Source organism: Dryas octopetala, chromosome 3 (genome assembly GCF_963921425.1).
Source record: "Dryas octopetala chromosome 3, drDryOcto1.1, whole genome shotgun sequence".
Classification (NCBI taxonomy): Eukaryota; Viridiplantae; Streptophyta; class Magnoliopsida; order Rosales; family Rosaceae; genus Dryas; species Dryas octopetala.
Genome location: NC_141368.1, coordinates 9771301 through 9784708, shown reverse-complemented (window position 1 = coordinate 9784708; position 13408 = coordinate 9771301). Strand labels below are relative to the sequence as shown.

General features: G+C 40.3%; 1 protein-coding gene across 3 annotated transcripts; it reads left to right on the top strand.

The window, feature by feature from the left end:
* The first annotated feature begins 5346 nt into the window (after positions 1-5346).
* On the top strand, positions 5347-13054 carry LOC147290653 ((+)-neomenthol dehydrogenase-like). Of its 3 annotated transcripts, none has more exons than XM_086238547.1 (5): positions 5347-5366; positions 5480-5726; positions 6036-6113; positions 11681-11857; positions 12109-13054. In XM_086238547.1, exons 1-5 carry the CDS (start codon positions 5347-5349, stop codon positions 12484-12486), a joined length of 900 nt encoding a protein of 299 aa, XP_086094673.1. In that variant the 3' UTR covers positions 12487-13054. The 3 variants fall into 3 exon arrangements, with proteins under 3 accessions (XP_086094673.1, XP_086094676.1, XP_086094674.1); XM_086238550.1 differs by lacking the exons at positions 5347-5366; positions 5480-5726; positions 6036-6113 and adding exons at positions 8600-8619; positions 8747-8993; positions 11475-11549; XM_086238548.1 differs by lacking the exons at positions 5347-5366; positions 5480-5726; positions 6036-6113 and adding exons at positions 9791-11137; positions 11475-11549.
* Positions 13055-13408: the final 354 nt, after the last annotated feature.

The following is a 13408-nucleotide window of genomic DNA, read 5'->3' as shown; positions in this document are numbered from 1 at the left end:
GCTCGGGTGCACGGGTGCTCGGGTGCGCGGCTGCTCAGGTAGGAGGTGGTGCTCGGGTGCACGGGGTGCTCGGGTGCGCGGCTGCTCGGGCAGGAGGTGGTGCTCGGGTGCACGGGTGCTCGGGTGCACGGGTGCTCGGGTACGCGGCTGCTCGGGCAGGAGGTGGTGCTCGGGTGCACGGGTGCTCGGGTGCACGGGTGCACGGGTGCACGGGTGCTCGGGTGCGCGGCTGCTCGGGCAGGAGGTGGTGCAAGTGGATATGAGCCTTGCTGAGCACTGGGTAGGCCACACGCCTTCATTCTTGGACTTTGTAATTTATTGGGTGTTGTTGTGTTTTTTGCCAGGTACATAGGAAACAAGATTAGTGGGTCGGAACCCGTCTGAGCTGTTGAAGCCGCAGAATACTGGTAAGGATTGGGTTGTCATTGCTCTTCCCTTTGAATTGATATTGTGAATATTGGCTTTGATAAATGGTTGGTGGCTGAGCATGTGAAAGGGTGATAGGGTGAATGTTGTCAAATTGGGGGTATCCGAGCACATACGGGGGGTGAGAAACCGGTATTGATCTGAAATGTCCATGGTGTTGTCTTGGTGTGCCGAGCACTTCCCATCTTGATTTGTGGTTTGTCTTGGATGGGCAGGTGTACTGAAGTCGGACATTCCATGGCTTCCTCAGATGATAACAGTTCTATGGAGTCTGATTGGGCGTCCACAAGTGATGGGACGCCGATGAGGCCAAATATGCCCCGATCCCGGATGGGGTTGGAAACATGGGGGTGGGCAAGTGGTCGGGCAGAACAATGCATTGCATGCCGAGCTACTGCAGGCCAGAAGGCGAACCAGGCTAGGCAAAAGTTGGAGCAGTGCGGGGAGGAGCTGAGCCAAGCCAAGCAGGTGGTCTGCTAAGGGCTGGCAGTAATGATGGGCATGCCAACGTCCCAGAGGGAGATACCCAGGGGGTAGAGCCCGAGGATGGAGCATCCACAGGTGGGGAGCATGACATGGGAGAGGATCCCAAATAAATGTTTGAAGCAAACATGGCCCGGGGGCGGGGGTGGGCGGACCATCGCCCTATTTTTGTTTGAGTTATATGGCGGGTCGGATGTAGCCCGTACCAAATTACAAACTCTTTTGTTATTAAGTTTGTACTTTAGTATGTGGATGATGTTGAGGGTGTCCGACCCGTTATTGGGTAGGATGCCCTTCCTTTTAATACATGGTATTGTGAAATTTTTCTTGAATGCATGGTACTTAGTTTCACTTGAATGCATGTATGATACTGATTTTCCCTTGAATGCATGGTACTGGATTTCCCTTGAATGCACGGTACTGATATGAGTAGGGTCGGATGTTCGATGGCCCGGGTGCCCATACACACAATGAATGCTTTGAATGAAAAGATGTCCGTGGTAGGACTTTCATTGATTAAAGCGATAAGATAGATGAAATTGAAAAAAGTCCCCGGGGGGTACAACATGTGTCTACTTGTAAAAGTAGCGGAGGTGCTCGGCGTGCCAAGGGTGGCCGAGTTCCTTGCTGGTTGTAGCGCGGAGCCTGTATGTGCCCGGACGGACGACCTCAAAGATGTTGTAGGGCGTCTGGGGGAGGGCAGGTGTTGGAGACAGAAAAAGCCATAGAGGGCTTGGCCTCTTTCTTCTTCTTGACGGGAGTCATATAGCACGACCTGGCTGATACCTGATTGCCTTTGACTACCCCCGTTCCACATGGAGTCGGGAACTTGACCAAAAGCAAGTGGGTGGAGACCATAACCCTCAGTTGGTTAAGGGCTGGTCGTCCCAGGATAACGTTGTAAGCTGTGGGGCAGTCGACCACCAAAAACTGAGTGGTTGTGGTAGCGGACGAAGGATACCTCCCGAGGGTGAGTGGAAGGTAGAGCCCACCAAGAGGGGTGACCATGTCGCCCGAAAAGCTGAGTAAAGGAGCAACCGACCGGTCAAGCCTCTCCTGGTCAATTCCAAGTCTTGGGGACGTGGGTTGGATTCGTCCCGGTTCGTCCGCTGCTCTTCTCGCCGAGAGCGGTTGTCGTCGAGCAGATGACGACAGTCCCGATAAATGTGGAACCCTTCAGAGCGGGTAGGATGCTCGCCAGATCGAGCCCGACTGACCGGGTGGACAAGTCTCTTTTGGAAACCTGGGGGTGGGCGGCTACCTTCCCCTGCGTCCAGCTGACGCGAAACATTTTGGTCCCTTCGGGGGGGGTTCTTCCTCTCACCACTCCGGAGAGTGGTGTGTTCGTCCCTGTCGTAGGGGTTCCTCCTCTCATCACTCCAGGGAGTGGTATGCTCTTCTCTGTCGCGGAGGAGTCGCTCATACAGTTGTGTTGTGTCCTTTTGGAGGTCGAGCTGTTCTTGGGCTCGTTGAAGTTGGGCTTCCAACCGTTGGATGTATGCCTCCTGATCAGACTCGGCAATCTTCTTGCCTCGCTTGTCACCCAGTGGGGTGTTGTCGACTTGGTCGAGGATAGGGCCTCCGTCAGACATTGTGGGGGTCGGAAGCTCGGAAGCTCGGAAGCTCGAAAGCTCGAAAGCTCGAAAGCTAGGAAGCTCGGAAGCTCGGAAGCTAGGAAGCTCGGAGGCTCGGAAGCTCGGAAGCTAGGAAGCTCGGAAGCTCGGAAGCTCGGAAGCTCGGAAGCTCGGAAGCTCGGAAGCTAGGAAGCTCGGAAGCTAGGAAGCTCGGAGGCTCGGAAGCTCGGAAGCTCGGAAGCTAGGAAGCTCGGAAGCTCGGAAGCTCGGAAGCTCGGAAGCTAGGAAGCTCGGAAGCTTGGAAGCTCGGAGGCTCGGAAGCTCGGAAGCTCGGAAGCTAGGAAGCTCGGAAGCTCGGAAGCTCGGAAGCTAGGAAGCTCGGAAGCTCGGAAGCTCGGAAGCTCAGAAGCTCGGAAGCTCGAAAGCTAGGAAGCTCGGAAGCTAGGAAGCTCGGAGGCTCGGAAGCTCGGAAGCTCGGAAGCTAGGAAGCTCGGAAGCTCGGAAGCTCGAAAGCTAGGAAGCTCGGAAGCTTGGAAGCTCGAAGGCTCGGAAGCTCGGAAGCTCGGAAGCTCGGAAGCTAGGAAGCTCGGAAGCTCGGAAGCTCGGAAGCTAGGAAGCTCGGAAGTTTGGAAGCTCGGAGGCTCGGAAGGTTTTTTTTGCACCTCAACTGAGGGTAGAGAATTCAATGGGGAAAAGTTGTAACGTTTCCCACAAACGGCGCCAAACTGTTGATGCTCAAAAATGGTAAAGCAGTCAACGTCGAGTCGAACCACGTAGGCCCGTTGACCCGCCACTGAGAGGACGACACGTCGAAGTGGGGCAGGAACGGGTAGCTGGGTCCGACTGGTGAGTAATGAGAGAGAATGATATCCAAAGCACCCTGCGCAAGTACACAAAAGTGAGCGGGAAGGGCACCGGTGTGGTGCCGGCCAAAGCTCCTCCGACGCTCAAGTCAGTGTTCAGAGAGATCTGAGAGCAGAGTGAGTGAATAGTATAATAATGATTTCAGTTGTCCTTTTTGTGACAAGAAGGTACCTTTTTATAGTACGTTTGGAAGAGTGTCAACCAATCCGGTGATGACACGTGTCCCTTGTGATGACTTGCACTGTAGGAGCGCCACGTGTCACCGGTCTCGAGGATCCGAATGAGTTGACACGAGTCGGGGCCTAGGAGGCTGGAGCTTAGGAGGCCGGAGCCTATGGGGCCGGAGCCTATGAGACCGGAGCCTATGAGGCCGGAGCCTAAGAGGTCGTGGCCTAGGAGGAGCCTGGTAGGTCAGGGGCTAGGAGCCTAGGAAGGGCTTAGGCCCAAACAACATGATGTTAAGCCTTGTGTGACTTGTCGTTATGCCCAGACGATTAATCATACGAAAAATAAAGAAGCAGTTGACAGCCACTGATATAGACCCCCACCAAAACAGGTTGTCAATGCCTCCACTCAAAATCTTATTATCCAAGGAGGATTTCCTCCAACCTAATGAGATAGATACCATGGAGCTTAGACATATTAGAGACGGTACGTTCAGGGCTGACAGTGTCGTTTATAGACCCAAAGCTTGACCAAGTAGAAGAGATCGATGTGCTTGGGCCTGTGGAGGCTCTCAAAGTCAAAGAATGATGAGAGAAGAACTCTAGTGTTGAAAAAAAACTGGAATCACATTATTAGAAAAAACGGCCTCGTTCAGGGTGATCAAGTCCACGTTTGGTCATGCCGGGCTATTGGCGGTGACGGTGGTGGTGGTGGTGGTTATGATGGGAATCGCCACCATAATCTGCTTTGCTTGGCTCTTGTTTTGGTTGAGAGCGCCCAAGAAAGAATAATAATAATGAATTAATGATAGTAGTGTTGCAGCGGCCAGAAGCAGCAGGAGGGAGTAGTAGTAACTACTAGTAACTAGTAAGCGTAGTAGTACTATTGGCATGGTTGACCCTTAAATGTAGACGAACTCACTTTTTCATTATTAAAATATGAATGTTTTACAGTGGCTATACCCAAAAGGAACTATGATCTTTTTTTGATTAATTTGCAATTTGTCTAATTGATTGATGAATTAGCTTTATGTAATTAATTTGATGAGTTAGCTAATCCATATATCAATCATCAATATGTTAATTGTATATATGCATATGGTGATGTGGGACACCATTTGCCATGTTAATTACTGTCAAGTCTGTCATGGCTGATGGACTTTCTAACTTGGATTGCAGTTGAGCTTGGGCCTTGACTTACAGCACTTGATTGTTTGAAGACTTAGGCCCAGGAACATCAATGCATAGTTTTGCTTCTTTGGGCCATCGGCCCATTACACCAAAAAAAAATTGAGATTAGGAAATGACATTTCTGTTTTTAGGTACATAAAATAGATTAATATTTGTCTGAAGAATCGAATATTTGTAATTTTCAGACAAAAAATAAGAAGACTATCTGCAATTTTGTACCAACCAATCTGTTATAAAATCCTAACAAGAATTTAGAAACATATCTTTTACAACTTATATTGCTGCATGGGGTGTCTAGCTCAGGTAGTAGAGTCTTTTTATCTCTTACACTCACAGCAAAAGTTCCATTCTTATCCTTTCCTCTTTTAGATAAAAAATATAAGAACTTACATTATTACACAGAAAACATAGGTGTAGTATAGTATAAGAAAGCATAAGTACAATTAATATGCCAGTATAGTAAAAAAACAAAAAAGAAAGCATCTTAATTAGCAAAACATGACAAAAGCGACCAAAAATAAATGGTTGAATATTTTAAAAGAAATGATACTAATAGAAAATGAATGTAGAAACAAATCCCACGTTATATAGAAATATGGTTAGTAATGAAAATATCAGAAAAGAAAGCTGAAATCCCATCAACAATGGTAGAAGCAGCAAAGAGGTATAGCCTAGTGCTTCCCTGTAGCTTTTAAGCTTCATATATATCAGACCCTTGGTCACAATAACACCCATTAATTTCTCCATAACTTTTAATATCATAATTATTTTTGTCAGGTATGCAGTTGTTACAGGTTCAAATCAGGGGATTGGATTTGGAACAGTTAGGAAGTTGGCCTCAAATGGGGTAATGGCTGTTTTAACTGCTTTGGATGAGAAGATGGGGATTGAAGCTGTTGAAAAATTGAAAGAGTGTGGCCTCTCTGACCTTGTGGTTTTTCATCAGCTTGATGTAACAGACCCTGCAAGCATTGCTTCCCTAGCAGATTTTGTCAATAGCCAATTTGGGAAACTAGATATCTTGGTAAGATTAGCATATGAACTTCCCTATATGTCTTTGTTCATCCCCATGTTGAAAATTTGTTCTATAATATATATGCACGTAACCGATACTGACATCTTGGTAAGTTAGTAGTACTAATTAATGCTAAAACTAGCACTCAAGCAGTATATTACAATGTAATGATCTCTATTTAACTACTATATTACTTGAAAATTTATAATTGAATGTAGTATTAATTCAACTAAGAGGATGTTATAATTTTCTTGAATGCATTTACGATTTTAGTTGACATAGATGTACGAAAGATGAAAATTGTTGGAATTTCCACAGGTAAACAATGCAGGGGTTAGTGGAAACATTTTAGACCCTGAAGCTTTCAGAGCTGCTGCAGCTGCAGGCACAATTAAGGTAAGTTGATCAGTAAGTAAAAGCTAGTTAGGAAGCAACATGTTGAAAGCATAAGTTGATCAGAGGTCATGATTGTATTTATTGTTTCTTATGGTTTTATAATTGTTGTTGAATGTTAATAATCTTTTATATGTAGAAAATCAGAATTGAATGTTTTGACTCCTCTCACATAAGATGGTGGAAATAGTAATATCCAATGAACTAGTCTAGTTAAATTCTGTTCTTTTGTGGCTAAATAAAAATAATATCTGTGTAAAATCATTTGAGCATCCATTAAATGATTATAAGAACTCCTTTCATATGATATGTACTTCAGAATGTAGTTCCTTGATAAAATTATCAGAACTCCTTTCTAGCTGGTTAGTGTTACAGAGTTCTTAGAGTCCTGATAAAATTTTGCTGTATTAGGAGTCAAATATTAAATTACTTGAACTTTAAGTAAAGCTATCGTCTGGTACTAGATGGACAACAATTTTCTTATCTGGAGTTGGTATCAGGAGGCTTATTGGAAGGAATGATTGATTTATATCAGTTCCTTTATTTTGATTTATTATGACTAGCTTTTATTCCACTAAAGATTCAGATTAGTGAACTATAGGTCATGATCTTATTAATTGTTTAAGCTCTTTAATGCATTAAGAAGCCATTAAAATACAGTGTTCTATTATAGTGTGTTTGGATAGAGAAATTTAACTCGGCATTTCATTAAAAGTTAGAATTTGAGAAATAAAAATCTTCAATTCCCTTGTTTGGCCTCATTAACACGGAAATCTTAGAATTCTACGCGGGAAAAATTATAGAATTTAAAAGTCATAAATTCTGACTTTAAATTCCATCTAAATGGGTGTCATTTCCAAATTCCATGACATTTGAGATTTTAAGAAAAAAGACCCACCCACCACAACCACCATCCAGACTTGGATCCTTTGCCAGTTTTCTTCTTACTAGACTATACCTGACTTTTGATCTCAGGCCTCTAATAATCATTTGTGACTTAGATCTTGCCACATCTACAAATTTTTTTTCCCACAAATAATATTAAGAAATTAAAAGGTTAGAAAAACAAAAAATCATAAAGCCCACTGCCCACCCATCTCCACCCACGCCACCTCCTTCCCCTCCCTCCAACCACCCTCATAACCTCCTCCCCTTTCATTTTCTCTTTTATTTCTCTCTCTAAACTCTCTCTCACTTCCCTCCAACAGCAGCCTTGCCATTCTTTTTTTTTTTTTTTTGTAATAGTTACTATTGTGATTGGAATATGTTGGGCTAATCTTTGTTTGGTCTGCCATTTGGGATCCCCATCGATATGATCCCAACCTGTTTCCAAGTTTATTCTAAGAAGATGCAATTAATGGAGATGTTTTTTTTGTTTTTGGTTGCTGGGCTCTTTGAATTGGAGAAAAAAAAAACAATCTTGTGAAGGAATTTTAATATATAAAGAAGAGATGGGGAGTATGTAGAGAGAAGAGAAGAGAGAATGAAAGAGAAAGATGAGTGTGGTTGGAGACTCAGAGGGAGGGGAAAGTGGTGGCGTGGGTGCGTAGTCGGTGGGGCTAGATTAATTAAAATTTGTAATTATCATTTACAAAATTCTATATATATATATATCCAAACAATAGAAAATGTAATTTATAGAAATTTAAATGACGGAGTTTTAAATTCCATCATTTATGAATTTCTGTAAAAATTAAAATTACTTGATCCAAACACACTGTTGTAGAAAATAAATTGAACCATGTAGCTCCCAGAGGCTTGATCTTCAAAACATCTTGCTTGTGGTTTTTTTTTTATTTATTTTTTAAAATTTTATTACATTGGAGGAAATCGAACCCTGGATCTATACTAATCGTAACTCATTGCCCCACCCTCCTCACCACTTGGACTAACCCCAAGGGATTATAGCTTTTTCTTTTATCCGTGAAAGTTGTCTTTTATCACCACATGGAAACAAAAGAATAGAAAAAAGGAAATTTAAAAAAAAAATTGCTGAGCAGACTAGTAGAGCAGGATAATTTCATATATCTATAAATTATTTTCAAGTACTCAACATGGTGTTTTACAATCTGAAAACATGAAAACAGAAAAATCTTGTCTTTGGAATTGCTCTAACAGACAACTTGAGCTCTTATCACATGGCCTTCTGGGGTTGCATTATCTTATTGTTAGTCAAACAAGAAAAATTATATGAAACTGATGGTTCACAGTAATGACTTCATTGCATAAAAACTATGAAAGTGATAAAATGGCAATAGAGTACTAAGGCTTTGTCAAGTTAAAAGTAAGAGGATCTACAAACAAAACAAGACAAAGCAACCCAAGACCAAACGTTGAATATTTTAAAACACGAGATCTGTCTTTCCGAGTCTGAAGTTTTGTTAATTTCTTCTAGCTTGGAAATTGGGTTATAAAATGACCAAAGAAACAAACCCCATGTTCTGTATAGTAATATAAAAATCAGAAAGAAAGCAGAAATCCCATCAACAATGGCAGAAGCAGCAAAGAGGTAGTACTACTACTTTCTGATGTTTTTAAGCTTCATAGATATCAGACCCTTGCTCACAATAACACCCATATCTTTATGAGTTTATACTTTATTAGATTATTCTTTTTTTTTTTTTTTTTTTTTTCAGGTATGCAGTTGTTACAGGTTCAAATAAGGGGATTGGATTCGGAACAGTTAGGCAGTTGGCTTCAAAAGGGGTCATGGTTGTGCTAACTGCTATAGATGAGAAGATGGGTTTTGAAGCTGTTGACAAATTGAAAGAGTGTGGCCTCTCTGACCTTGTGGTTTTTCATCAGCTTGATGTAACAAATCCTGCTAGCATTGCTTCCCTAGCAGATTTTGTCAAAACCCAGTTTGGGAAACTAGATATCTTGGTATGTAACAAGAAAGCATATATAATTAACCTATGCTCTTTGTCCATCCTCATGTTGAAAATAAATTTTTCATATAGACATGCATTTAACCTATACTGACATCTTGGTAGAACTAACTAATGCTAGAACTAGATCTGGAGTAGCTGATTATACTATACTAATCTCTACTTATCCACTACGTAACTTGTAAAATTTAACCGAATCTAGTGTTACTTCAACTAAAAGGACAGAGAAATCTCAAAGTAACAGGAGGGATGTTAAAATATTCTTGGTTGTATTTATGATTCTAGTTGACATAGAGATGAAAAAAAGATAAAATTCGTTGGAATATCAACAGGTAAACAATGCAGGGGTTAGCGGAACCATTATAGACCCTGAAGCTTTAAGAGCTGCTGCAGCAAGTATGGGTAAGGTATGTAAGTAAGTTGATGCTTAGAGATCCGCAAGTAAATAAAAACTTAATATTTCTATAATCTCACAAGACAATTTATAAATAACATTTCAAATACAATATCTTACTTAGTTTCAAATCCAGTATCCAATGCAATCTTATAGAGAATCACAACTAAGAGACTAAAGTTTCTTTTGCTTGATGCAGGAAGGTGTAGAAGTCAACTGGAGTGAGTTAATGACTCAAACGTATGAGTTAGCTGAAGAATGTGTGAAAACAAACTACTATGGTGCTAAGAACATGACCAAAGCACTCCTTCCCCTCCTCCAGCTATCTGATTCACCAAGAGTTGTTAGTGTTACTTCTGGCATAGGAAGTATAGCACTCCTGCTTTGTTATTTAAGTTAAAAGGAAAAACCTACGAACAAAACAAGACAAAGAATGAAAAACAAAAAGTTGAATATTTTAGAAGAAATTAATGATAAGAATAGAAAGTACTACAGAAACAAAGTCATCAATGGCCATAGAAACAGAGTCCATGTTGGATCTGCAAATAGGCAAACCGTGTTTGTTAGAAATACATCTGAAATTTAGATATAATTAGTGAACTATAGGTCATGAACTGTTTAATTGTTTAAGCGCTTCAATGCATTAAGGAGCCATTAAAATACAATGTTCTATTATAGAAAATAAATTGAACCATGTATCTCCCGAGAGGCTTGATCTTGCTTATGGCTTCTTCTTTTTTTGGGTTAAATTTGACCTATTCTAGTTCTAATCCATTACCCGACCCACTCTCACCACTTCCCACTCTCACCACTTCGACTCACCCCAAGGGCTTATGGCTTTTTCTTCTGTCTGTCAAAGTTGTCTTTTATCACCACATGGAAAACAAAAGAACAGAAAAAAGGAAAGAAAAAAAAAGTGCTGAGCAGACTAGTAGAGCAGGATAATTTCATATACCTATAAATTATTTGCAAGTACTTAGCATGGTGTGTTACAATCTGTAAGCATGAAAACAGAAAATCTTGTCTTTGGGATTGGACAACTTGAGCTCTTAGCACATGGCCTTCTTGGGTTTGCATTATCTTATTGTTAGTCAACAAGAAAAATTATATGAAACAGATGGTTCACAGTAATGACTTCATTGCATAAAAGTAAGAGGATCTACAAACAAACCAAGACAAAGCAACCCAAGACCAAACATTGAATATTTTATAAAACGAGATTCGACTTTCCAAGTTGGGAATATTTGTTTATTTCTTCTAGCTTGGAAATTGGGTTATAAAATGTCCAAAGAAACAACCCCGTGTTATGTATAGTAATACAAAAATCAGAAAAGAAAGCAGAAATCTAACAACAATGGCAGAAGCAGCAAAGAGGTAGTACCTACTGCTTCTCTGATGTTTTTAAGCTTCATAGATATCCGATCCCTTGCTCACAATAACACCCATATCTGTATTAGTTTATACTTTATTAATGTGATGATTCTATTTTTTTTTTCAGGTATGCAGTTGTTACAGGTTCAAATCAGGGGATTGGATTTGGAACAGTTAGTCAGTTGGCTTCAAAAGGGGTCATGGTTGTGCTAACTGCTATAGATGAGAAGATGGGTATTGAAGCTGTTGAAAAACTGAAAGAGTGTGGCCTCTCTGACCTTGTGGTTTTTCATCAGCTTGATGTAACTGATCCTGCTAGCATTGCTTCCCTAGCAGATTTTGTCAAAAGCCAATTTGGGAAACTAGATATCTTGGTATGTGACAAGAAAGCATATATAACCAAATTCTCTATCTCTTTGTCCATCCTCATGTTGAAAATATGTCATATAGATAATATGTATTAACCTATACTGACATCTTGGTAAGAACTAATTAATGCTAAAATTAGCTCTGCAGCAGGGTATTATACTATAATAATCTCTACTTATCCACTATGTTACTTGTAAAATTTAACTGAATCTAGAGTTAGTTCAACTAAAAGGAAAGAGAATCTCAAAGTAACAGGAGGGATGTTAAAATGTTCTAGGGTTGTATTTATGATTCTAGTTGACATAGATGTAACAAAGATGAAAATTGTTGGAATTTCAACAGGTAAACAATGCAGGGGTTAGTGGAACCATTATAGACCCTGAAGCTTTCAAAGCTGCTGCAGCAAGCATGGGTAAGGTAAGTAAGTAAGTTGATCAGCAAGTAAATAATAACTTAATATTTCTAAAATCTCATAAAACAATTGATAAATCAAATGCAATGTTATAGAATCACAATCTAGAGAATAAAGTTTCCTTTCCCTGATGCAGGAAGGTGTAGAAGTCGACTGGAGTGAATTAATGACTCAAACATATGAGTTAGCTGAAGAATGTGTGCATACAAACTACTATGGTGCCAAGAAAATGACCGAAGCACTCCTTCCTCTCCTCCAGCTATCTGATTCACCAAGAGTTGTTAGTGTTACTTCTAGCATGGGGACATTAAAGGTATTAAGAGTTTCTTATTTTTTGCATCCTTATCAGATTTCACTACTTGAGCCCTTTGTTTCTTTGTTCCATTTGAGGCCTTCTGTAGTTATGGGTTAACAAAAGGTCCAGTGTTAATTTAGGATGAACATATCTTTTTTTTTTTCTTTTCTTTTTGCAGGAATTCTGTTTTCAAATCAAGTTTTTAAATTTTTCTTCTTATTTTCCATAATGAGCAAACTGAAATTCTCCTGTGATGCATGTTGTTGCAGCATATACCAAATGAATGGGCGAAAGGGGTGTTAAGTGATGCTGAGAAACTTACAGAAGACAGAGTAGATGAGGTTTTGAGTGAGTTTCTAACAGACTTCAAAGAAGATGTGCTAGAAACCAAAGGCTGGCCTCCTTCCCTGTCTGCCTATATACTCTCAAAAGCATCCTTGAACGCATACACTAGAATTGTGGCCAACAAGTACCCAAATTTCTGTGTCAATTGCGTGTGTCCTGGATTTGTCAAAACAGATTTGAACTTCTATGCTGGCATCTTAACCATTGATGAAGGTGCTCAAAGTGTTGTGAGGTTGGCAATGCTTCCAAATGGCAGTCCTTCTGGCCTCTACTTCTGCATACAAGAAGTCTCACCCTTTTGATCAGTATAACTAATAGACACTTTTTCAATTTCATGAAATAATGATCCTTGTAAGAAGACTATCTGCCAATGATGTTGGGAAGTCTCACCCTTGTGATCAGTATAACAGACCCTTTTTCAATTTCATAAAATAATGATCCTTGAAGCATTTCAAGGGCTATGTATCCCATTTTGTACTGTAACTACCAAAATATAACATGTAATTGAAAAATTCCAAGTTATAAATTATAATGTATGCAAAGTAGCGTCTTTTATGTTCAGTGTTAAATACACTTATCAACATCTCACAAAAGAAAAAAACAAAAACAAAAAAGAAGAAAGAAAAACCACACATTTGAAAAGTTCTGGAAAAGTAACCAAAAGATAGAATTTTCCTGGGAAATTTGCGCAACGGACAACAAACCCACATACACTTCTCCATAATGAAGCTGCTCTTCTGGTTGTTCACCATCTTTCTCTGCACCATTCTCTTCCTTCTCAGAACCCATTTGGAATCTTCCACTTCTAGCGCTTTCTGTGTCTTTGGGTTCGTTCATGAAAGGAACCAAAGCGGAGGGAGAAGAAGGCAGAGTAAAACGGTGAGTTTTGGCTTAAAAAAATATATGCTGATGGAGTGATCACGGATTAGATTAGGGGTTTAGCATCGCTGTTTAAAAAATAAATAAATATCACTTTTTTAATAACTTTTTAATATTTAAAATTCTTTGAAATCTGCAAAGGGAATGCCAGAGAATTATTGACTTTGATATAACATAATTTACACTACAAAGTCCATGAAAGTTTTTAAAGTCTATCATTTAATAAAGTCAATAACTTTTTGAATAGCATGTTCCTTTTATAGACTCTAAGTCTTAATTGAATAACATAAACTTTTTAAAAGTATTGATTGAATACCACCAGACTTTTATAAACTCTTTAAAAAT